This window comes from Rana temporaria, chromosome 1 (assembly GCF_905171775.1).
Source record: "Rana temporaria chromosome 1, aRanTem1.1, whole genome shotgun sequence".
Taxonomy (NCBI): Eukaryota; Metazoa; Chordata; class Amphibia; order Anura; family Ranidae; genus Rana; species Rana temporaria.
The window spans coordinates 371888831-371914822 of record NC_053489.1 but is presented as its reverse complement, the minus strand read 5'-3'; the positions used below and the strand labels follow the sequence as shown (position 1 = coordinate 371914822).

The window sequence follows — 25992 nt, the reverse complement described above, 5'->3', positions numbered from 1 at the left end:
TGTAGTGTCCCCCTACTTTCATTACGGGCGCTATACTAAAATTGGTGGGGAATGGGAGGGTTAATTTACTCCCATTCACTAATTATGGAAATTTGGGCTGCTGCCATTTCCAGAATTTGTCCTGTAGGTCAGTCTGTGCTCCAGGGGTGCGTTATCACCCCTGGGCGGCAGTTGGCGCTAGAGGGATTCTGGGGACCCACCTTCTTCCAGCAGCCAATCAGAGGAGTTTCTCCCTCGTTGGGCATGCTGGGAGGGGGGATGTATCAGTGACAGCCGCTTTTGGCGGGTTGTTCTTGCGGGCCCGAGTTCCAGGTGCGGTACCCACCTTCAGGGTACGCGCATCCATGGGCCCTGCCACCTCGTCCTGCCGGGCTGAGTTCAGGCATCATGCAGAGCCTCACCCTAACATTAAAAGGGGCCCCAGCGACTTGCTGGGTCCCAACCTTCTGCTGAGAGGATCCTAAGCCGGGAGCTGTACGGTGGGGGATTGGCTTGGGAGCACCTAGAACTCCTGGAGACCTAGACGAACCATCGGGGATCCGGTCACCACACCGTATGACAGGTATGCTCAAGCTGTCAGTGGGTGACATACATTGAACTAACTGAGGATTTGCTCCAACTGATTTCACAAATCCTAAATTGTCTAGCCTGTGGCAGAGGCCCTGAGCCAGGCCTGTGGCAGAGGTCTGTTTCCTCCCAGTGATCTACAAGTGGCGCTCCGGCTGCCAGGCCTGAGATAGTTGCCTGTCCGGGGGCACTTTACCCACCCTGATTGGGTGGCGAAGAATTGAGTTTGACTATTGCTGAGAGCAGGCTTGCTCTCTCCTGAAATCCAAGGCCTGATACTAAAGTTTTTCTACGCTCATCAACCTTTCTGTATCGTGTGTCATGTTGATGTTGGCCAGTTTGGGCCCTTGGATTAAAGCATTGAAACGAAATTTGCTTCTGGGCACTTGCTCTTTATTCACACTCACAAAAGTCACCCCTAGATCAAGTCAAGAAGGTAACTTGGAAAGCCGGTCCCAAACTAACCAGCGGCTCCTTCGGGGGTAAGTGCTATAATTCTATATATTTTTTTAGCAGACACCCTAGGGAATAAAATGGCGGTTGTTGCAACTTTTTTTCTCGCACGGTATTTGCGCAATCATTTTTCAAACGCCTTTTTTGGGGGGAAAAAACGTTTTCATAAATTAAAAAATAACAAAACAGTAAAGTTAGCCCAATTTTTTTGTATAATGTGAAAGATGTTACGCCGAGTAATTAGATACCTAACATGTCACGCTTTAAAATTGTGCACACTCATGGAATGGCACCAAACTTCGGTACTTAAATCCTCTCCATAGGTGATGCTTTAACATTTTTTAGAGGTTACTATTTTCGAGTTAGAGGAGCTCTAGTGCTAGAATGGTTGCACACGCTCTAACGCACGCGACGATACCTCACATGTCGGGTTTGAACGACGTTTACATATGTGGGTGGGACTTGCATGCGTGTTCGCTTCTGCGCGCGAGCTACCGGGGACAGGGGCGTTCAAAGAATTTTTTTTTTTTTTTTTTTTTTGATCACTACTTGGCCCTCAGAACTTGGAAAAGCAGGTTACAGGGCCACCCGGTTCGGATTCAGTCCAACAATGCTACAGCTGTGGCTTACATCAATCACTAAGGAGGCACCCGCAGCCAGGGCACCCAGAAGGAGGTGAATCGCATTTTAAGATGGGCAGAGGAACATGTTCCTTGCCTTTCTGCAATTTTCATTCCAGGGGTAGAGAACTGGCAAGCAGACTATTTGAGTCGCCAGCAGTTATCACCAGGAGAGTGGTCTCTCCACCCCGAAATCTTTCAGGCTATTTGCCAGAGATTGGGGACCCCGGATGTACATCTACTAGCCTCCAGGTTCAACAGGAAGTTGGACAATTTTGTGTCCAGGACAAAAGATCCTCTGGCTTACGGATCAGATGCACTGGTAGTGGCATGGAATCAGTTCTCACTAATCTATGCCTTTCCACCAATCTCCCTTCTACAGAGGCTGATTTGCAGGATCAAGAGGGATTGGCCCAGAAGACCCTAGTACGCCGAGATCATAAAGATGGAAGTGGGAACTCCGTGGAAGCTTCCGCTTCGTCTCGCTCTGTTGTCACAAGGTCCAGTATTCCACCCTTCCTTACCAGGGCTAAATTTGACGGTTTGGCTGCTGAGACCCACATTCTGAAGAAGAGAGGGCTCTCAGGTCCGGTACATTCTACGATTATTAATGCCAGAAAGCCAGCTTCCAGACAAATCTACTACAGAGTATGGAAAACATATGTTTCATGGTGTGAAACCAACAAATGGAATCCTCAGTGATATGACATAAGTAGGATTCTTGCTTTCTGCCAGCTAGGAGTGGATATGAAATTAGTCCTTAAGGGTCAAATATCGGCTCTATCGGTCTTCTTTCAAAGACCATTGGCATCCCATTCCCTAGTGCGGGCTTTCATTCAGGGAGTACTGCGGATCAATCCGCCAGTCAAGTCTCCCTTGTGCCCATGGAAACTGAATTTAGTACTATCAGTGTTGCAGAGGCAACCCTTTGAACCTATTCGCCACATTCCGCTAATTCTTTTAAGCAGGAAGTTGGCCTTTTTGATTGCTATCTCTTCGGCTAGAAGAGTATCTGAATTGGCATCTCTTTCCTGTAAAGAGCCTTATTTATTTTGTCATAAAGACAAAATTGTACTACGACCCCATCCTGCTTTTTTACCTAAGGTGGTGTCGGCTTTACATTTAAATCAAGACCTTGTCCTACCTTCTTTTTTTCCGAATCCGCAGACAGCGGAGGAAAAATTGTTACGCTCTCTAGATCTTGTGAGAGCTGTAGAGGTATATCTGCAGGCAACCGCTCAGATAAGCAAGACAAATATTTTGTTTATTTTGGCGGATGGTCCCAAGAAGGGACAAGTGGCGTCAAGATCCACTATCTCCAGGTGGATTTGACAGACTATTTTTCAAGCCTATGGTTTAAAGAATAAGACTCTTGCTTTTTCTGTTAATGTGCACTCAACCAGGGCAATAAGTGCTTCATGGGCAGTGCACCACCAGGCTTCGGTGACTCAGATCTGTAAGGCTGCAACTTGGTCTTCAGTCCACACATTCTCTAAATTGAATCAGATAGATTTGAGGGCACGTGAGGATGCTGCCTTTGGGTGAAGTTTACTGCAGGCAGCAGTATAGAGCTTCTAGCCCCTTAGCGGTCTGCTTGATCTGTGTCTCCCCCCCCCCTTCATATAGGGCATTGCTTTGGGACATCCCAGTATGTAATGAACATGGCTCTGTGTCCCATTGTGTACGATATAGAAAACAGGATTTTTATAACAGCTTACCTGTAAAAATCCTTTTCTTGGAGTACACCACGGGACACAGTGGTCCCCCCCTTCTTAAAGGGAACCATATTCCTTTGCTACAAAACTGAAGTGGTCCCCTGATGGGAGGAGCTATATGGTGGGGAACTGTCTCTGATTGGTTGTGCCAGTGTCCAATCACCTCTGGTGACCATACAACCCATTATGTAATGAACATGGCTCTGTGTCCTGTGGTGTACTCCAAGAAAAGGATTTTACAGGTAAGCTGTTATAAAAATCCTGTTTTTTTAAATCTCTTTCCTGATCTCATTTTGCTTGTGGGCATATGAAGCCCAGAAGTAGTTACTTCCTGGACTCCGTGACGTGAGTGACCAGGACAGACTGCCTGTCCCGTCCCATTCTCACACATGCGCCTTATAACAGAAGCACAGCGCCGTCAACCACTCGGGTTGCCATCACAACATGCCGCATCGTCGTAAGTGAGGGCCGTTGTGATGGCAACCAAAATCAACAAGAACAGTAGTGTCGAGCCGCATGTCCTTCTCCGGTTCAGGGTACTCTGACTGTGACCGAGAGATCAAAACAAAGGGCTATTCCCACATTGAAAATGGCACAGAATCTTCAGTGATCGCGTTGCTTCCTGTTTCGAAGTCCCGCAATTACAGCGCTAGGGGTTGTGCACTGTATCCTGGGAAATTGCACACGTTTCCCAGGAGCAGTAGCGCGCTGAGGAGCCGAGGGAGATGTCAGAATCCTAGGTGATTCAGAAGGCAGATTTTGTGGAACCGCCTAACAGGTATTTCCAGGTGAGTTAAAAAAAAAGGGTATTTTGCAGGGTATTATATGTACATTAATGCCATCTTGTATTATTGGTGGAAACTCCACTTTAAGTGCCCTGAAGGGTATTGGTGAGGTTCCAGACCATGAGTCAAGCAATGGGTTGAGTGGGATGTGATTAATCGCACCCCCCAAGATCACAATACCCATTTGAAAGGAAATCAAAAGATCAGTTACTTGGCAGAGGAAGGTGACTTGCCGCTCATTGGGGCAGTAAATGTTGGCAAATGTCACTGGGCGATTATAGGTCATTCCTTTCACAAATAAGCAACGCCCGTCTGGATATGCCAGCTGATCGGAAATGTTAAACGGTCCATTTTTAGGACCAAGGGACCCCAGAACATCAGGATCACGGCCACGCTGTGCAAAATGAACTGCACAGCGAAGGCAAGTATGATATGTTTTTTGGAAAAAAAAACCTTTACAACCACTTTAAGCTCTAAAGGCAGCATCTGTAAGCATGTTCTTGATATCCGAAGCAATGAGTTGTAAGTCTGCCATTTTCAGCATTTGTTGTATCAGTGATAGAACAGCTTCCGTGTCTGCTTTCTGCTTGGGCTTCTGCTGAGAATCAGACTCTGTGACATGACGAATGGAGAGGAGCACAAGGGAGGCTCCTCTGGTGCAGTCACCTACTGTGTGTGGAAGATTTCTGCAAGGCTGCGCCAACAAAGGGATTTCCCAGAGAAGTATAAAAGCCGTGTTGGTCCTCCTGCTGTGCTGGAGTTCTCCGTTCAAGCCGCCTTTTTTACTAAGTGCCAAGCCACGCCCCCAAAATTTCCTTTTTAAGCAGACATGCGTATATTAACCACTTAAGGACCGGACCAATATGCTGCCTAAAGACCAAGGTGTTTTTACAATTTGGCACTGCGCTGCTTTAACTGGTAATTGCGCGGTCATGCAAGGTTGTACCGAAATTTGCGTCCTTTTCTTCCCACAAATAGAGCTTTCTTTTGATGGTATTTGATTGCCTCTGCGATTTTTTATTTTTTGCGATATAAACGGAAAAAGACAGAAAATTAAAAAAAATATATATTTTTCTTATAACAAAAAGTAAAAAAATATCGAATAAACTAAATTTTAGTCAAACATTTAGGCCAAAATGTATTCAGCCACATGTATTTAGTAAAAAAAAAACGCAATAAGCGTATATTTATTGGTTTTCGCAAAAATTATAGCGTCTACAAACTAGGGTACATTTTCTGGAATTTACACAGCTTTTATGACTGCCTATCATTTCTTGAGGTGCTAAAATGGCAGGGCAGTACAAACCCCCCCCCCCCCCAAATGACCCAATTTTGAAAAGTGGACACCCCAAGGAAACTGCTGAGAGGCATGTTGAGTCCATTGAATATATATATATATATATATATATATATATATATATATATATATATATATATATATATATATATATATATATATATATATATATTTTTTGTCCCAAGTGATTGAATAATTACAAAAAAAAAAAAAAAAATTTGCAAAAAGTTGTCACTAAATGATATATTGCTCACACATGCCATGGTTATATGTGGAATTGCACCCCAAAATACATTCTGCTGCTTCTTCGGAGTACGGGGATAACACATGTTTGGGACTTTTTGGGAGCCTAGCCACGTACGGGACCCCGAAAACCAAGCACCGCCTTCAGCATTTCTAAGGGCGCAAATTTTTGATTTCACTCCTCACTACCTATCAGTTTCGAAGGCCATAAAATGGCAAAATAGCACAAACCCCCCCCCCCCCCAAATGACCCTATTTTGGAAAGTAGACACCCCAAGCTATTTGCTGAGAGGCATGTCAAGTCCATGGAATATTTTATATTTTGGCACAAGTTGCGGGAATATGACAAACTGTTTTTTTTTGCACAAAGTTGTCACTAAATCATATATTTCTCACACATGCCATGGTTATATGTGGAATTGCACCCCAAAATACATTCTGCTGCTTCTCCTGAGTACGGGGATACCACATATGTGGGACTTTTTGGGAGCCTAGCCACGTACGGGGCCCCGAAAACCAAGCACCGCCTTCAAGATTTCTAAGGGCATACATTTTTTTATTTCACTCCTCGCTACCTATCATAGTTTTGAAGGCCATAAAATGCCAAGATGGCACACAACCCCCCCAAATGACCCCATTTTGGAAAGAATACACCCCAAGCTATTTGCTGAGAGGCATGTTGAGTCCATGGAATATTTAATTTTTTTCCCTTAAGTGATTGAATATTGACCAAAAAAAATAAAAATTACAAAACCTTGTCACTAAATGATATATTTTTCACACATGCCATGATTATATGTGGAATTGCACCCCAAAATACATTCTGCTACTTCTCCTGAGTACGGGGATATCACATGTGTGGGACTTTTTGGGAGCCTAGCCGAGTATGAGACCCCGAAAACCAATCACCACCTTCAAGATTTCTAAGGACATACATTTTTTATTTCACTCACACAAATCTTGAAGGCGGTGATTGGTTTTTGGGGTCCCGTACGCGGCTAGGCTCCCAAAAAGTCCCACACATGTGGTATCCCCGTACTCAGGAGAAGCAGCAGAATGTATTTTGGGGTGCAATTCCACATATAACCATGGCATGTGTGAGAAATATATCATTTAGTGACCACGTTTTGTAATTTTTATTTTATTTAATTTTTTTGGTCAATATTCAATCACTTGGGGCAAAAAAATTAAATATTCCATGGACTCAACATGCCTTTCAGAAAATAGCTTGGGGTGTCTTCTTTCCAAAATGGGGTCATGTGGGGGGGTTGTGTGCCATCTTGGCATTTTATGGCCTTCAAAACTATGATAGGTAGTGAGGAGTGAAATCAAAAATGTATGCCCTTAGAAATCTTGAAGGAGGTGCTTGGTTTTCGGGGCCCCGTACGCGGCTAGGCTCCCAAAAAGTCCCACTCATGTGGTATCCCCGTACTCAGGAGAAGCAGCAGAATGTATTTTGGCGTGCAATTCTACATATAACCATGGCATGTGAGCAATATATTGTTTAGTGACAACTTTGTGCAAAAAAAAAATCAGTTTATCATATTCCCGCCACTTGTGTCAAAATATCAAATGTTCCATGGACTCGACATCCCTCTCAGCAAATAGCTTGGGGTGTCTACTTTCCAAAATGGGGTCATTTGGGTTTTTTTTTGTGCTTTTTTGGCATTTCATGGCCTTCGAAACTGTGATAGGTAGTGAGGAGTGAAATCAAAAATTTACACCCTTAGAAAGCCTGAAGGCGGTGATTGGTTTTTGGGGTCCCGTACGCGGCTAGGCTCCCAAAAAGTCTCACACACGTGGTATCCCCGTACTCAGGAGAAGCAGCAGAATGTATTTTGGGGTGTAATTCCACATATGGGGGGAGTATGCTTTGCGCGTGGGTGTAAGCGTTACTGGCACTAACTAGCTACCTAGCGGCACCAGCGACACTAATACAGCGATCAGAAAAACGATCGCTTAGTGACGCTGGCAATAGGGGGTGAACGGGTAAACTCTAGGGGCAATCGGGGGTTAAAACCTTTATTAGAAAATGTATGGGGGTACCTAACGCTATAAAAACCTAGCGGGCGAACCTCAAAAAATAACTAGCTACCTAGCGGCACTAATACAGCGATCAGAAAAACGATCGCTTGGTGACGCTGGTAATAGGGGGTAAAAGGGTTAACTCTAGGGGCAATCAGGGGTTAAAACCTTTATTAGAAAATGTATGGGGGTACCTAATAAAGGTTTTAACCCCTGATTGCTCCTACAATTAACCCTTTCACCCCCTATTGCCAGTGTCACTAAGCGATCGTTTTTCTGATCGCTGTATTAGTCCCGCTAGGTAGCCAGTTATTTTTTGAGGTTCGCCACCATGTTTTTATAGCGTTAGGTACCCCCATAAATTTTCTAACGCTATAAAACCATGGCGGCGAACCTCAAAAAAGAACTAGCTACCTAGCGGCACGAGCGACACTAATACAGCGATCAGAAAAACTATCGCTTAGTGACGCTGGCAAAAGGGGGGTGAAAGGGTTAACTAGGGGGTGATCAAGGGGTTAAAAGTGTTAGGTCCAGGGTAGCCCCCTACCCCCCCAATAAAGGTTTTAACCCTTTGATCACCCCCTAGTTGACCCATTTTGCCAGCGTCACTAAGCGATCATTTTTCTGATCGCTGTATTAGTGTCGCTCGTGCCGCTAGGTAGCTAGTTATTTTTTGAGGTTCGCCACCATGTTTTTATAGCGTTAGAAAATTTATGGGGGTACCTAACGCTATAAAAACATGGCAGCGAACCTCAAAAAAGAACTAGCTACCTAGCGGCACTAATACAGCGATCAGAAAAACGATCGCTTGGTGACGCTGGCAAAAGGGGGGTGAAAGGGTTAACTAGGGGGTGATCAAGGGGTTAAAACCTTTATTGGGGGGGGGGTAGGGGGCTACCCTGGACCTAACACTAACTGCCTGACACACTGACACTAAATGCAGTGATCAGTAAATGATCACTGCTATTTAGTGACGGGGTGACCGGGGGGGGATTGTATGCCTATGTGTCTGTGTGTCAGTGTAGTGCTTGTGTACTCACTGTTGTGATGTCTCCGCTCCTCCGCCGGACGAAAATACCGGCGGGAGGAGCGGTGACATCACTTCCTCCTCTGCCTGTGTTTACAGTGCAGGCAGAGGAGGGCGGGGGAGGAAGCGGATTGGCTGGGGAGCTATCGCGAGGGGGCGGACAAAAACGAACCGCTGCCCCCTCATCCCGGATCGCTCCTAGAGCCAACCGGACCGCCGCAAGTACCGGGGGGGTCCGACCGAACCCCCGACCCACGTCTAGGCAGGGATGTACAGGTACGCCAATGTGCCTGTACGTGCCATTCTGCCGGCGTATATGTACATGCAGCGGTCCGGAACTGGTTAAATATTGCATATATAAGGATTTTTTATTTTTGCATGAAGTCAGCAGATGGAATTTTCTCTTTTTATTTCTGTTGCAAAAAAAGTCTGGTTTACAATACAAAGGTAACTCGATGAAAATTAGAGCATCGACTCCTTATTAGGGTGTGAACACTGGTTTGAATTGAATTTCAGGAAAAGAATCTAGAATGAATTTGGCTAGATTTACCTTTACCTTCACCTTCCTATACCATAGCCAAATAGGAAGTGAGAGGAAATCCTTGCAAATTAACCTCCCTGGCGGTATGATTATGTCAGATTTTAGGCGCTGAAAGCGGTACCATTATTTTGCGTGGAAATTTGGTGTTTTATAGTGTAGACCTGTAATTCTTAGGAATAACTCACTTAAATCTGTCCAAACAAGAGTCTAGTAGACATCCCAGGTATGATAAAGTTTGAAACACAAAATCATAAATTATAATATAATAAACTAAAAATAATTATAACAAATATACCGTATTTGCCGGCGTATAAGACGACCTTTTATACTTAAAAATTTGGCTCAAAAATCGGATGCAGACTACGGACGTCCATTTTTTAGAAGCCGCGCCTCCTCCTCATGCTGTTCCGTGATGGGCTCAGTGATCCGCCTATCACGGACGTCGTCTCGGCCTCGGACAAGAGGACGTCTGTAATAGGCGGAACACTGAACACAGGCTCTGCTGGGAAACTGCGTAATCCGCCTATCGCGGAACAGCACGAGGAAGAGGCGTGGCTTTTATAAAAATGGATGCCCGCAGTCTGACTCACTAAAGTAATGAATATTGGCAATGGCACAGTGTGGTGAGGCAATGGCACAGTGTGGTGAGGCAATGGCACAGTGAGGGGTCATCTTATACGGCGAGTATATCCCAAAACCAAAATTTTATCTGGAAAATTAGGGGGGCGTCTTATACGCCCTGTCGCCTTATACGCTGGCAAATACGGTCTAAAACCACTTTTGACATAAAGGGACACTTTTTGGTTGCTATGGCCAATCTCCAGTTTCCAGGCAGAAAACAGTCCTTTATTATATAAGTGCATGCAGGACACTGGACAGACCACTAGGGACAAAGGGGATGTGTAATTATTTTATACAGTACTGTAATCTGTAAGTATGTAGTGTGTGTGTGTGTGTGTGTGTGTGTTTTTTTTTTTTCACTTTTTTGAATTTGGCGCCGATCTCCGCCCCCGTGCGTCGCAACGTTGCAGGGAACGGAGCTCGGCGGCACTTGGGCACTGTGTGAATCGAGCGAGGAGACGGCTCTCTCACACATCGGGGAGACATCGCAGGATCCAGGGGACAAGGTAAGTAACTTCCCCTGTATCCTGCAATGCGATCCAGAGTCTGGCTCTGGCTTACCGCTAATCAGGGCCGGTACAAGGCAGGGGCGAAAGGGTCGAGTGCCCTGGGCGCTACCATTTTGCATAGGAGGGGGGCGCAGTTCTGACACACAGGCAGCCGCGGCCGCCAGACCAGTACACTTGTGTGTGTCATAGTAGTCAGCGCGGGCAGCGGCAGTGGCACTATACAAATTGTGTGCCGACTGGCTGCCGAGTGCGCTCCAGCGTCTGGCTCCCTTTTTTGTTTGTTTACTCCCGTCTCCCCCTATGGAGGAGCCAGTTGGTACATTCCAGCGGCGTCAGCCGCGTGACGTCACGGCCGGAGGACGCGTGGTGAGAGAGGGAGGACTCGGAGCACTGCACAGGGAGCTGTGTCGGCGCTGCTGAGCTTGAGGTCTAGTCACGAGGAGCTTGCCTGCCTACCTACAGTGCCTAGGAACATAGCAGACTGTGTGCTACTGCAAAGAAGACGATTGAAGTCTGCACTTGTGTAAAAAGTAAGCAGAACATATTGGAGAAAATAATTAAATGGCTGTATAGGGGGGGCTGACTGAGCACTTTGCACTTTGTTAATGAAAAATGGCAGTTAAAAATAATGTTTTTGTGTTGCCTTCTCTGACTAGCAAAAAAAAAACATCAATTGCAGCCTCACTATGCCACCAAACGCAGCCACTGTGCCATCACACGCAGCCACTGTGCCATAAATTGTCGCCACTATGCCAATCAAACGCAGCCATTGTGCCATCAATTGTTGCCACTGTGCCCATCAAACGCAGCCATTGTTCCATCAATTGTCGCCACTGTGCCCATCAAACGCAGCCATTGTGCCATCAATTGTCGCCACTGTGCCCATCAAACGCAGTCATTGTGCCATCAATTGTCGCCACTGTGCCCATCAAACGCAGCCACTGTGCCATCAATTGTCGCCACTATGCCCATCAAACACAGACACTGTGCCATCAGTTGTCGCCACTATGCCCATCAAAAGCAGCCACTGTGCCATCAATTGTCACCACTATGCCCATCAAAAGCAGCCACTGTGCAAATCAATTGTCACCACTGTGCCCATCGTTCTATTGCTTTAAGTATATTCTTATTTTGAAACAACATTGATTCTTTCTTAAAAATGGCGGGGGGGGGCGCAGTTTGCCATCTTCGCCCTGGGCACCAAATGGCCTTGTCCCAGCACTGCCGCTAATAGTACTGAAATTTCACCCTGAGCCTGACTCGGGAATACCGCTAGGCAGGTTAAGGAAATCTTGGTGACTCCAAGGTCACCAGAATGGGTGTCCCCATTGGAAGATTTCCCCTCTATTACTAAAGTGTTTTGTCTTTTTAGTTCTACATTTATGTATACTATGGTTTATGAAATGGTAAGACATTAAAATTTCCTGAATGTCTTTGATAAAAAGAATACTGTCTGAAAGAAACCAAAAGTAATGCTTTAGCTACCCAATTCCTCCAGTATGTGCTACCTTTTACTGTAAAATGTTTTAAATTGATATTCAGTATAATGTTCTGAACATTTTAGACTTTTGACATGTCTATAATTTAAAACAAATTAAGCTCTGATGGGCATGATCTTGTTCATTTCATAAAATTTCCATGTTTACTGCATTATTTTATTTTTTGTAAACAATCTAGTGTTTTTTGCGACTATTTACTAACTAGAATTGTATTCCCTTTTCCCAAGGATCGGTATGCTGACTTGCGTATTCATGGTTATGTCGATGAGGTTCTGACACAACTTATGCAACATCTAGATATTAAAATCCCTCTATGGACTGGCATATCTACTAAAATAGAATCAAGTGAGCATAATCCTGAATCCAAAGTGGTTTCAAACTGTAACGGAGACCTGGGTTATTTAGAGTGCCAAGAGACCAAGAGGGAATGCTGTGTTGATATGGCCAGTCTGCCAAAGCAAAGTTGAACCTGGCTGCATATATGTGCATTCATGGTATATATGCTTGTTTTATTGTACAAATATGTATTTTCTTTACAAGGATTAGTTATCCAATTGTTCTTCAAAAGAAGAATAAAATATACTGGCAAAATCATGAAAAAAAACTATGTTGCTGATTTGGTTCAATGTTGTATGTAGTACCACGTGCTTTTATTAGATGTGCTATGGGAGTTAATTGTCAAACGACCATACAGTCGTTAGAGAAGTGATTTGCTTTATATCGCAAGCAATACTGATACAGTGCATTCACATAGCTTCACTTTTTCCACATTTTATGTTACAGCCTTATTCCAAAAAAGAATACATTCATTATTTTCCTCAAAATTCTATAAACAATACCCCATAATGACAACGTGAAAAGTTTATTTTTATTTATTAAAAATCAAATGTTCATACGTATTTGCTTAATACTTTGTTGAAGCACCTTTGGCACCAATTACGGCCTCAAGTCTTTTGAGTATGATGCTACAAGTTTGGCACACTTATTTTTTTGGCAGTTTCTCCCATTCTTCTTTGCAGGACCTCTCAAGCTCCATCAGGTTGGGTGCAGAGCATCGGTGCACAGACATTTTTAGATCTCTCCAGAGATGTTCAATCGGGTTCAAGTCTGGGCTCTGGCTGGGCCACTCAAGGACATTTACAGAGTTGTCCTGTAGCCACCGCTCCTTTGTTATCTTGGCTGTGTCGTCGTCCTATTGAAAGATGAACCTTCACCACAGTCTGAGATCCAGCGTGCTCCCAAACATGTTTTCATCAAGGAGGTCTCTCTACATTGCTACATTCATCTTTCCCTCGATCCTGACTAGTCTCCCAGTTCCTGCCACTGAAAAACATCCCCACAGCATGATGCTGCCACAACCATTCTTAACTATAGGGTTGGAGTTGGGCAGGTGATGAGCAGTGCCTGGTTTCCTCCAGACATGATGCTTGCCATTCCTGCCAAAGAGTTCACTTTTTGTTTCATCAGACCAGAGAATTTTTGAGGTGCCTTTTGGCATACTCCAGGCGGGCTGTCATGTGTCTTTTTTACTAGAAAGTGGCTTCCGTCTGGCCACTCTCCTGATTGGTGGAGTGTTGCAGAGATGGTGGTTCCTCTGGAAGATTTTCCTCTCTCCACAGAAAAATGCTGGAGCTCTGTTAGAGTGACCATCGGGTTCTTGCTCACCTTTCTGACCTAAGGCCCTTCTCCCCCAGTCGCTCAGTTTGGCCCACTCTAGGAAGAGTGGTTCCAAACGTCTTTCATTTACAGATGGAGGCCACTGTACTCATTGGGACCTTCAGTGCTGCAGAAATTTGTATGTAGAATTTTGAGGAGAATAATTAATGACTTATTCCATTTTGGAATAAAGCTGTAACAGAACAAAATGTGGAAAAAGTAAAGCGCTGTGAATACTTTCAGGATGCAGTGTATATTGGACTTATTTATGGATCTTTTATGTTACTTTTCATTTTGTGTTTTTTAAGCTAATTTGTGGTCATATGTTTGTGTAATAGGCTTAAAAATTTGTAGGAATCTCGCTTCTTTTGTCAGTTGGACAGGAAGTAAAAGGTAATTTCTGTCAGCTGAAGTGAAGGAAATAATTAAAAAAATCACAGCATTTATAGGCCTCAAATATCCAAAACTAAAATAAAATCTTAGTCTTCTGTTCAACTTAAAGCGGTTATAAACCGCACCAGTTTTTTTTATTTAAACCCTGCAAGGTAAAAGCAAAATCCTTACCTTAGAACAAAGCCCTCCAGTGGCATGCTGTCACCACTGAGGGCTTCCATTTTCACCCGGTCTTTCTTCTGGGTTTGCATGCTCCAGCTGTCTGGCCACACCACGATGACGTCACAGGCCGCATCATGGGGCTCTGAAAGAATGGCATGGGTAAGCCGTTCCTTCAGAGCTCATGCACCGGTGACCTCATCGGTTGAATGCAGTGTGACATCTCCTAAACCATGTAGGTTTTAGGAGAAATTCATGGTATATACAGATATGCCTTATGGGCTTCTCTGCAGGTACAAGGGCAAAAAAAAAAAGCTTACGGTACTTCCACTTTGTTAGAATTTGTCCTGTTTCATTTATATCTGGATATTTAGTTTTTTATATTTTTATTTCTGCTTGTGTGATACAAAGTACCAAAAATGTAAGGTTAAAAGTTCTTATCATGCAATGTACTTTTTATACTGAAGTAAATATCATGCTACACATGCATTGTTTCCCTTTTTAATAACTTTCTTTCCCTCACTCTGAGTTACACTAGGGGTTGCTCTATATAGCTATTCCTACCCCCTCCTTCATGCTTTAGCATCTATTCATCACATATACTGTATTCTGCTGGAGCTAGACACTGGGGTAGATTTACTAAAGCTGGTAAGCCCTGTACACACGACCAGGAATCCCGTCAGGAAAACATTGTCGGTTTTCCTGACTGGATTCCTGGCAAGCTTGCCTTACAACGCTGTGCATACAGACGGCCATTCAAAAGAACCGCCATTCTTTTGACCTATCTGATGTCCATCTGTTAGGATCGGCACAAGTTTTTGAATTTAAAGCTTTCTTCGATCTGCAAGATGTCATTTGGATCATTCAGCAAAGCTACAGACAATGTAAGTTAAAGTGATTTGTAAAGTCTTGTTTAAATAAAATAAAAAACAAACATGTTTATACTTGCCTCCTCTGTGCAGTTGGTTTTGCAGAGAGCAGCCCAATCTGGGCCCCTCTTTGCTCCTCCTGGCCCCTCCCTTCTGTTTAGTGCTTCCATGGCCCGCCTTTCTTTGGGGCGCCTGAGTCGGAGCTCCATGTATACATTCAGACACGGAGCCCTGGCCCTTCTCTCCCCTGATTGGCTGACTGACTTTGGTTGAGACACCGCAGCAGCGCCATTGGCTCCCATGGCTGTCGATCAATTAGGAGTGTACCGGATGGCTTGGACATTCGTGGACATTCGTGGACATCGCTAGCGAGAGAAGGGACTTGGGTAAGTAATTGGAGGGGGGTTCTGGGGAGGCTGCTACACGCAAGTTTTTTTTTTATCTAAACTGCTTGCTGACCAGCTGCCGTCATACTGCGGCAGGTCGACACGATCCTGTGAACCACTGTAGCTGTACGCCGGTCCCTTTAAGCGGAATAGCAGGGTGCGGGCCGCCGGAAGGTGCTGATGCTCGAGATGACCATCGGCCATGAGTGATCACGGGCACAAGAGGCAGAACTTGTGGACGTGTGTGTATAAACACACACATCCCTGTTCTGTGTGGAAAGACAGATCGTGAGTTCCTTATAGCTAGGAACCATGATCTGTCATTTCCTCTAGGTCAGTCCCCTCCCCCTACAGTTAGAAACACACTAGGGAACACAACCCCTTGATCGCCCCCTAGTGTTAACCCCTTGAAGTAAATGCTACAATAAATCAAACTAATATTCCGAAAGGTTGTTACGGATTCCCTCTTTTTATTGCATATATGTATTAATTTGTCTATACCTATAATTAGCTAGTCTATTAAGACTCTGATAAGCACAATGATATAAGATTATCTATGAAAGTAAATACACTGCTTAGTAACATGTTTCATTTATTTCCCAAGAAAATGGGAATATGCTAACATCAAACACTAACGTAAAGTATAACCGCAGAACATCAAAGATGCTGATCATAATGCTTTCATCAAGATATTGTTTCGTCAGCTGGGCTCAGGATGGCAAAAGAGCCAGAGCCATGAAGCCCACACAAGCAGGCCAGGATCCAAAAGGGACGATTTCTCGTGTGTGTGTGTGTCCTTTTTACACATTCATTCACACCCACTCGTAACCACCCCCAATTGCCTCCTGTCCAATAAGATATTGCCAAGAGGTAGTCCTTAATATATTATATTGGTCTCTAGGGGCAGAATTGTCCATGTTTCATGTCTGAGCCCTTGTTCTCTTTGAAGCCTGTCACACCAGGGGGGCTTGAGCCAAGCTTTTATTCTACAATGCTTTGATGTGTAATTGGTTACATTTCAACTTGGGGACATTTGCCTGTATCATCCAGGAAGTGAAATTCCAGACACCTGGTTGCAACAACCAGAAAGAAAAACTCCAGAGTTCTTATTTCAAACACATCTTGTATTATGAAATAAAACATGTTGCTTTCCAACACCCCTTACCTGCCAGTGACATTTTTACAGTAATCGGTGCATTTTTTTATAGCGCTGTTTGCCACATAAATGCCAATGGTCTCATTGTGTCCGATGTGTCCGCCATAATGTTACAGTCCCTATAAGTCGCAGATCGCCGCCATTACTTGTAAAAAAAATGCTATAAATCTATCCCCCATTTTGTAGACGCTATAACGTTTGCGCAAACCAATCAATATACACTTATTGCGTGTTTTTATTTTTTTATTATTACCAAAAAAAATTAAAAATTTATAGCGCAAAAAAAGAAAAATCACAGAGATGATCAAATACCACCAAAAGGAAGCTCTATTTGTAGGAAAAATAGGATGTCAATTTTGTTTGGGTACAGCACCGCACGACAGCACAATTGTCAGTTAAAGCGATGCAGTGCCGAATCACAAAAAACGCCTGGTCAATGGCCAGCAAATTCTTCCAGGGCTGAAGTGGTTAATGTATAAAAAAAATATATCTGCCTTTACAAAACCTTTTTATGCTATCAGTTATAGAGATCACACTATCGGTGCTTAGATTGCGGAAGCAGAGTAGTAAATAACACCACTTATGTCATTTTCATAAAACTATGCAAGAAATTTAAAGGTACCCCCCCCCCGGTACTGTGGGACTTTATAGTGGTTGTAAACCCTGTACAAACACTTTTACCTACAGGTAAGCCTATATTAAGGCTTACCTGTAGGTACTAGAAATATCTCCTAAACCTGTATGATTTCGCCGACGTCATTGGCGCATGCACACTCAAGAAAGGGCACAATTGTGCCATTTCTAAAGGGCCTGTGCCGCCGTGACTGGTGGGTTTTGCACACATGCGCAGGAGTGACATCACACGACTCAAGACAGTCAGAGCCAGAGTTCGCAGCCCCAGAAGTAAGAGAGGTGACGATGAACACTGCCACACAGCGGGGACAATGGTGACATTGTGGGCCTACTTCGCAGGTAAGTGCAACATAATGGGCTTGTATGCATACCAGTCCATTATGTTTTTACTTTGCAGGGAACAAAAAGAAGTAAAGCCCATCAGGCTTTACTTCCTCTTTAAGGGCAGACACATCAATAAACAATTTTTTTTTGTACAAAAGTTTAATTATACATTTAAAGCATTTGTGCAAACATCACCATAATAGTACATGAAATGATACAGTATATCAAGGATCGTATGGAGCTGACATATGACTTAATTTCCCACAGTACCGGAGGTACCTTTTAATTTCTTGCATACTATTAAGAATGTTGGCAACATATTTTGGGTCTCTGCCCATGGTGGTTTAATGTCTTAAATTTTCATAAACTAGGACATACAGGGTTTATTTAATTTTAGGTATCCACATTCCCAGGGGCGTGAATTTTAAGTAGGATATCAAACACTATTATGAATAGGTATTGAATTATTGCATATTTCATTCGATTTAAAAAATGTTATTTCCATTCCCCCCTTTTTTCTTCTTTCATTTTCACTTCCTTCCTATTTTCTTTCCCCTCGCACTCTCCTCTTTCCCATTTCTTCTTTCCAGTCCCTCCCCTTTCACCCCACCTCCCCTTTCTATAGCTGAATGTAATTCTATTTACTTGCATGACCTACTGACCTCACAGGTGCTGTAAGCATTGTGAACTTTGAACTAACGCACCGTAGACCATGTGACTCGGCTCATCACGCACAGCCTGTTCGTTTGCCAGGCTGAGAGCCCTGAGCGCTCGGTTACTAAAGCTTCCCTGTGAGGCACCGTATGCGCTGCTAACAGTCAGAAGCCAGGACCTACACGCAGCTAACTAGACCTGCCAGCCAGGAGATCCTGGACGTCCCGGCCATCCCGGTTCTACAACGCTGTATATCACAGGTTGGTGCCCTTCACATTAGCCACAAGCCCTCAGATCTCAGGAAGGGTAAGCAAATACCTATAAGACTTTTTTGATAGGCTTGTATGGCTCTTTAAATCTGTCTTAAATCCAAGGTCTAGGATTGCTGATCAGAGACACCTGTTGCATTACCTGTACGCACAGACTATTATGCTTTATATTAGCACAAAGGATTAAAGATCGTCTTTGATACTATTTTGAATCTACAGTGCAATTAGCATTAGCAAAATCACTGAAATTATCAGACTGCTTCTCTGCAACTATACAGTGATCTGTTTGCTTCATATATATCCTCTGGGGTTACACTGTCATAAAACCAATACTATCTTCAGGCTATGAATTATCTCCTTGAGGAGTCGTTCAGTGTGTAAACCCCAGTTTCAGGACATGAACTATAAAAGCATTATAGTATCCAGATACGGCTAGTGTCGTCAATATTGTCACAGCTAAGGACTCAAGGTGGTCCAGACCATTGGGGATTTAAATTTTTCAGTTAGTTTGAGAGGGAGTTTTTTCATCCAATTCTCACTTTTTATACACAACGTTGTATTTTTAATGTCAAATCGCATCTCAAATCGTACCCAATGTGAACCAGGCCTTAATGTGACTTTTGTAAGTGTCCTGGAAAGCTGGTGGTACTTCAGCAAATCAGGGTGACTTTTGTTCCCTACTCACCACATCCAGGTACTCCTGTAGGGGTGTCAGGCAGAAAGTAAGTGGATTCTTTCTCTCCTCACGCAGCACCTCCCTCTCCGCTCAGGGTCCAGGGATCCCAGTCCACCACTGTAGGCTCGCAGGTTATGCCTCTCAGGCTCTGTGTCCCAGTTCCAGGTATCCTCACAAAAATGTAAATCATATTACCATAGTGTACTTCCGATTATTTTATTTAAAAAAGTTTATCATTAAAAAGTGATGTACAGACCACCTCAGATGCATGCAAAGCAAGGTACTAAAAAAAAAAAAAAAAGTTATCCCACGCGCTGTCCTCGGTATGTTGGAAACGGCGTGCGCTTCACCTGATGCCGTTTCATCATGTCATATATATATATATATATATATATATATATATATATATATATATATATATATATATATATATTTATATTATAATATATTGTAATATATTGTTTGTGTGTGTGTCTTTCTTGTATGCACTGGGCGGGGGAACAGCCCCTAATAGGAGATGTTACTATAGGACATTAGGAGATCGCATCACAGGGCATTGTAAACGGTCTTTTTACAGGGAAATTTTTTCCCTGAATTGAACTGATGGACAGACTATATATTTTTATATTCTATATTCTTTCTTGCATTGTTTTTTGTTTTTTATATCATTATTTGAGGGATTGTTATATGTCTCATTGCACATTTTGATACCATTTGGTGTTTTTGATACCACATTTGTAAGTACACAAGAGGTTCACAATTCACATTAACCACTGGTTAGAAGTTATCCACCAAGTATAGCATGCACATTAACAGGTTCATATAACCACAAGGAATTCTCCCCCACTTATTAAACCAGGCACCTACACTCTCCAGTAGGTGGTTTGCCTGAGATCACCCATACTTACTGAATACCTCAGAGCAATACATACCTGGGAAGAACGATTCACAGGGTGGTTCTCACTTCAGGGGCAGTTTCCTTTTCTTTTCCTTTATCCAGGTTTGGTTTATTTAGCTTGGGTGTGTTTTATTTGTCGTTTATATTCACTTACACTGTAAAGCATTTATTTGATTTGAGCACTACTTGACTTGCAGTGCAAGGAGGATTTATTAGTGCAACTAGTATTTCTGAATCCTATTGCTTAAATGCACCTAGCACTTTGAGTACCACACCACTATTCCAGTGGACGGCAGTGCCACTCATCCCCTTTTTTTTTCTTCATATAAAAAAAAAAATAGTGGTCCCCCCAGACTCTAGCCTTCCCACTTGGAAATACTATTAATATCTACCAATGTATTTTTTGTATAAGATTGGGTTAATTCCTAATGGGATTGATATTATAATTGCCTTTTTTTTGGGGGGGGGGGGATATTTGGTTTTAAAAAAATTCTTCACTAAATGCTACACTTTAAATGTCACTATTTGATGGTCTGGACCTGGGGGATGTAGGTGTGTACACCCCCGAGCTCTGACCAAAATGCAAGAATTTTTCACAACATGAGCATCCAGAGTCTTCTCTCAAGGAGTGAGCCCCTAAGGGATTATGGGGGAATTAGGAAAGGGAGGGGTGGGAGGTAAGGGGGAAATAGGGGTATTAAGATAGACATAAAATAAAAGGGAGACAGGAGTGGGGGAATCATGGAGGAAGTGGGGTTGGTTGGGGAAAAGGGAGGGGGTTAGGGGGGGTAATGTTTGTGTTGGTAATGTTCACAGGTTGTAGTGCATAATAGATCACACGTGATTTTTGAATTTTTTTTTTTTAATAGACCGAGATCTTACAATATGGGGTGTTCTTTTTTGGGGGGTGTAAATATTTTTGTTTTTTGGGGGGAGGGGGGTGGACCAAGAACTATGGTGCTTTTCATTACAGAGTCGGAGGCTTATATTGTAGGCATAAAATAGAGATGCTGACCCCTCTGTGTAAATAAAGGGTGTTCTAGACATAGTATTAGAGATTGTCAGCGAAATTTGGATGTATGCTATGCGCACATCCGTATCTCGCGTGCTCATATTAAGCACACATTTCATCTAATGATATAATGCATCTTACCAATCATTCGACCTCCCATTTATCCCCAGTAAACAGACCCGACCATACCTTCGTCCTCATCTTGGCATCACTCCACTAGGGAGCAGTAAGCCTGGCTCTTTTATTGGTAAAAGACAAAATATTTCACAAACAGGAATTGATGGCTCCAGCAGCCAATCACTTCCTCCATGGGAAGTGACATCACAGGATGTGACCTCCACACAGGAAATTACCATATAAGGATTTGACAACACAGGATGTGACAATACAGGAAACCATTCCAACAGGGTTAGTTAAATACAAACAACATGAATAATACAACAACCAATGAACACAGTTCCTGACAATGAGAGCTTTTCTGCAGGTGTACGCCCATGGCACCACAAATATGTTGATCAGGCATACAGAGGTGACAAGAGCGCACATCCGCTAAACCGATAATGCGTTTGCAGAGCGAACACATCTCCTCAGACAATTTTGCCGGCAGACATATCCTCACTCCGCAAACGCCTTTCTCCAACTTCATGAAGTCTCAACCGGCGTCAGTCTGCCCCAGTCAGCTCTTTAGAGTGGGCTGCAGGAGAACTAACACTGGGAGACACTGACAATACATATTAAAAACATCTTCATAAAATTTCCACAACAGTCCATCCTTTTTTGTCATATGCTCCCATGTGTCCCTTGATGAATCTTGATCTTTTTCTTACACCTGGAAATGAATCGGTCCTTACAGTCCATAAAAAAGAAAACACGTCTTGACATGTAGATGCTGTTCTATAGGAGAGATGGCATGATGAGCTGTAGTAATCGCCGGTCGGTCTGGGATCCTCTTTGTCTTGTACGTGGGTTGGGCTTCAAGGCATATTATCAAGGAAGATGTAGTCATCTGCTCGGGCTATGGTCACGCGTCCAGTCAGGCAACAGGAGCACCTCATCACGACATGTAGAAGGAATAGAAACAAAATGACGTGTGTGTGTGTGTGTGATATATATATAAAATATATTCCTACTTCCTTCAACTATGATCCAATGAAAAATAAAAGATCCCCAAAGTTCCTCAAACCCTTAAAAGTACTCCAACCTTCACTAGCTATAGCTCTGGCTTTGCCTTGCAGGGATCTAAACCTTATCCATATGGGCCTGAACTTTGTCACCAGTATCCCCGATCCAGGTATAACAATCTTTACTTATAAATTCCCAGAACCCCCCTTGGACTGTGGGAACTTCCTTGTAGCTTCAACAGTTACATGAAACATCCCATCCTCAATGGATGAGAATTGTTCAATCGTATCATAAGCTCAAACCCCCCCCCCCCCCCCCCACCTTGTACATGCAGGAAACCATGCCCAGACCTGGTCGGGGTTGGTGAACAATTCCCTTCTAGCTGTGCCTGCCATTCTTACTTTCTCTCGCGCCATCAGATCCTCACGATCGGCTGCGACATAAGATGCTTGGACGAGTTTCACCAGCACGCATGATCCTCTTGCATTGGGGGAATTACCTTTTATAAGCTGTAGATCCGCATAAGCACCAAACTAAAGTTGAAACACTTGTGGGCTACCTAGTTGTGTCAATGACATTCTTTTAAAACCAATTCAACTAAACCCTCTGTAACCCTTAGGCCCCGTACACATGACCGAGTTTCTTGGCAGAATTCAGCAAGAAACTCGATGGGAGACGTATTCTGCCGAGAAAACTGGTCGTGTGTACACTTTTCGCCGAGGAACCCGTCGGGCCAAATGTTCTCCATTTCCTCGTTGGGCAATGGGAAAATTTGGCTCGCCGAGATCCTCAGCGGCTTCACAAGGAACTCGACGAGCAAAACAATGTGTTTTGCCCGTCGAGTTTCTCGGACGTGTGTACGGGGCCTTACTTTCTCGTTCCTACAAAAATACAGCCGCGTAGGAGGATCGCCATAGTAAGTTCCAACATATTCACGTTACTACATACAAACATTCAGATACAAATGTGGGGGAGATATTTCCTAGTTTCCAAAACAAAAATTAAAAAACAAAACCAACAGCCAGAATGTTGCCTTCGCTCTTTTATTAATAGAAAAAAAAATACAATGGGGAAAAACATGAGAGCAGCTTAAAAACCTTGCATGGACTAGCCATACAAAGATATTTTTATTCTGAGATCTCGTACCTCCAGACATCAAAATTACCTTCCAAAGGAATACACCTTACTGTACCCTCTGACCATATATGTAATTCTTTAAGGGGTCTCATGTCCAGAGCCCCAAACTCAGACCTCATGTGTGGTGCAATTGTCTGACTGGTGTGGAACCAAAATTTTTTCCTCCAAAGCATGGACCGACATTACCAATGACGATTCAAATCGCTTATGAAGTGTCCCTGCGTCCAGGGCACCCTGTTTTTTTAAAGCAGTACTGCTTAACCACGTAAGACCCGGACCATTATGCAGGTTAAGTACCTTGCCCCTTTTTGCGATTCGGCACTACGTCGCTTTAACTGACAATTGCACGTGGCTCCCAAACAAAATTGTCATCCTTTTTTTTTTTTTTTACACAAATAGAGCTTTCTTTTGGTGGTATTTGATCACCTCTACGGTTTTTATTTTTTGCGCTATAAACAAAAATTGAGCGTCATTTTTTTTTTTTTTTTGTACTAGTAATGGCGGCGATCAGCAATTTTGACTGCGACATTATATCGGACACTTTCGACACATTTTTGGGACCATTATCATTTTCACTGCGAAAAGTGCTATAAAAATGCACTGTATACTGTGAAAATTAAAATGGCAGAGAAGGGGTTAACCACTAGGGGGCGCTAAGGGGTTAAGTGTGCCCTAAGGGAGTGATGATTACTGTAGGGGGGCGTGGCTGTAGGTGTGACGTCACTGATCGTCGTTCCCTATAACAGGGAACAGACGATCAGTGACACTGCCACAGAGAAGAACGGGGAAGGTGTGTTTACACTCGCCTCTCCCCGTTCTTTAGCTCCTGTGCCCCGATCGCGGGACACTGGCAGCGTTCGGGTCCCACGGGCGCTGGGCTTCGGACCGGGTCGTGAGCGCGCTGTCGGCAGTGCGCTAGCGACCCATGGCTGGGCTTTTGAAGAGGACGTATATATGTCTATGTGCTCAGCTGTGCCATTATGCCGACGTATATCGGTGTTAGGCAGTCCTCAAGTGGTTAATGACCATTTTTATAGTACTGGCACCCGGCGTATTCCAATACGGCCTCCCGTTATATGCTAGAATACTACCCTTTCACCTTTCAGAAGACCAAGCTCCTCCCACCAACTTCCTGTTGCATGCCCAGCTCTTCAAACTGGATTATTTCATATCAATGGACAGAAAGAGTGAGGGGGATCCTAGCCCCATTTCCATGTCTATCAAGACACCAAAAAAATCCATGGCTAACATCATATATATTTCAACAATATAAAAAAACCTTTGTCAAGGAAAGAATGGAATAAACCCCCATATTGCAAATGGGAGGGAATCCCTTTGACTGATATATCCCCTGGGAAGTCAAACCATAAGTTTTGAGACCGAAATACCACACAACAGCGCAACAAAAAGCTGAAACTCCTGCAAAAAGAAGGCTCAATGAGATCAACCAAAGCTTCTTTGCAGGCTATACAATACAAGCCTTAAAACAATGAATTGCCCTCTGAGAAACTCCCAAATATTAAAACATAAAAACACACACCACTGTGTACAAAAACTCAGTCCAAGCTATTTTTACTATGCACTGAAACCCAGTGCAAAGCAGAGACCCCACTCAAAACCGAAATCCAATACAAAAATCACCACTTTTATACTGGAAAGTTGACAAAAAGCACAAACACAGCTAACCTACAATAGCTTACATTCACTTAAAGGAAAACAAAAAATACAAGACCGCATGGTTTCCTACACACAAAGGAAAACAAAAATGGTGTCCACCAGATTCCAACACAGAAAAGACTGCACTACTCAACTCGCACCAAACAACGAAATCTTCCCCAAAGGCTGAGAAATTCCACCAGCAAGTTGGCCGACAAAAGCCACAGCACATTCACATGGTAACAATCAACAAAAGAAACTGGCAGACGAATGCCAGGCCACGACACAATGGCGCCATTAACACATGCAAAGCAGTTTTTCCCACCGAAACCTGCACAAACTTTCCTACTAGCCAAAACTTCTCCCCACACAAACTGACAAACATGGGACATCAAAATTAATACTTACCCGTAGACAAACACTTTAGGCTACTTCAACTAGGACCTTTGGCCAACCAAACACATTCAAAAAAGTTAGTTACATGACACAACTTAAAACAAACACTCTTGTCTCCCCCTGAAAGGTCACCACACATAGGACAAAGTTGCTTGCATGTTTGCTCAGAAGTTCCCTTCAACACAAAACATTTTCCTGATGCCTCCAAGGCAGCATACCAATGGTTGGTGGCTCCGCCCTCGTCCAACCCTTAGGAGCACATAACTCTATAAAAGAAAGTTACTCCCCCCCCCTTTTTCCTGTCTTCATCCCTGCAGGATCACAGATCAGCCCTGCCTCACCGTCATATGGTGTAACCATTGCAGGTTCTCCTGCAGTATGGAGTCCCATTACTTGGACTGCTAAATGCCTCACATAAGTATGGGAGCCTGTTTTTCTGTAGATCTTTTTGGGGCCTGTCTAAAAACATTCAGGAGCATCTCCTTCTCTGTGGCTTTTGGCTGGCTATTTCGGGGCAAGACAACACAAGGTACCTTTTTAGAGCCTACAATAGCATTCCAATGTTTTTTGCCTCACCCTCTTCATGTCTTCTGACAGTGCACCCATGTGCTCCTGACACTGCATCTATGTGCACCTAGCAGTGCACCTGACAGTGCATCCATGTGCACCTGACGTCGCTTCCATATGTACCTGG

General features: G+C 43.6%; 1 protein-coding gene across 4 annotated transcripts in view; it reads left to right on the top strand.

Annotated features, from left to right (window-relative positions):
• Positions 1–14597, top strand: part of SIRT6 (sirtuin 6) — a 327940-nt gene extending 313343 nt beyond the window's left edge. For all 4 annotated transcript variants that reach the window (XM_040322509.1, XM_040322511.1, XM_040322510.1 and 1 more), the window contains one exon: positions 12130–14597. In XM_040322509.1, coding sequence (XP_040178443.1) covers positions 12130–12369 — 240 coding nt within the window. In that variant the 3' untranslated portion in view covers positions 12370–14597. The remainder of the gene's footprint in view (positions 1–12129) is intronic.
• The last annotated feature ends 11395 nt before the right edge of the window (positions 14598–25992 follow it).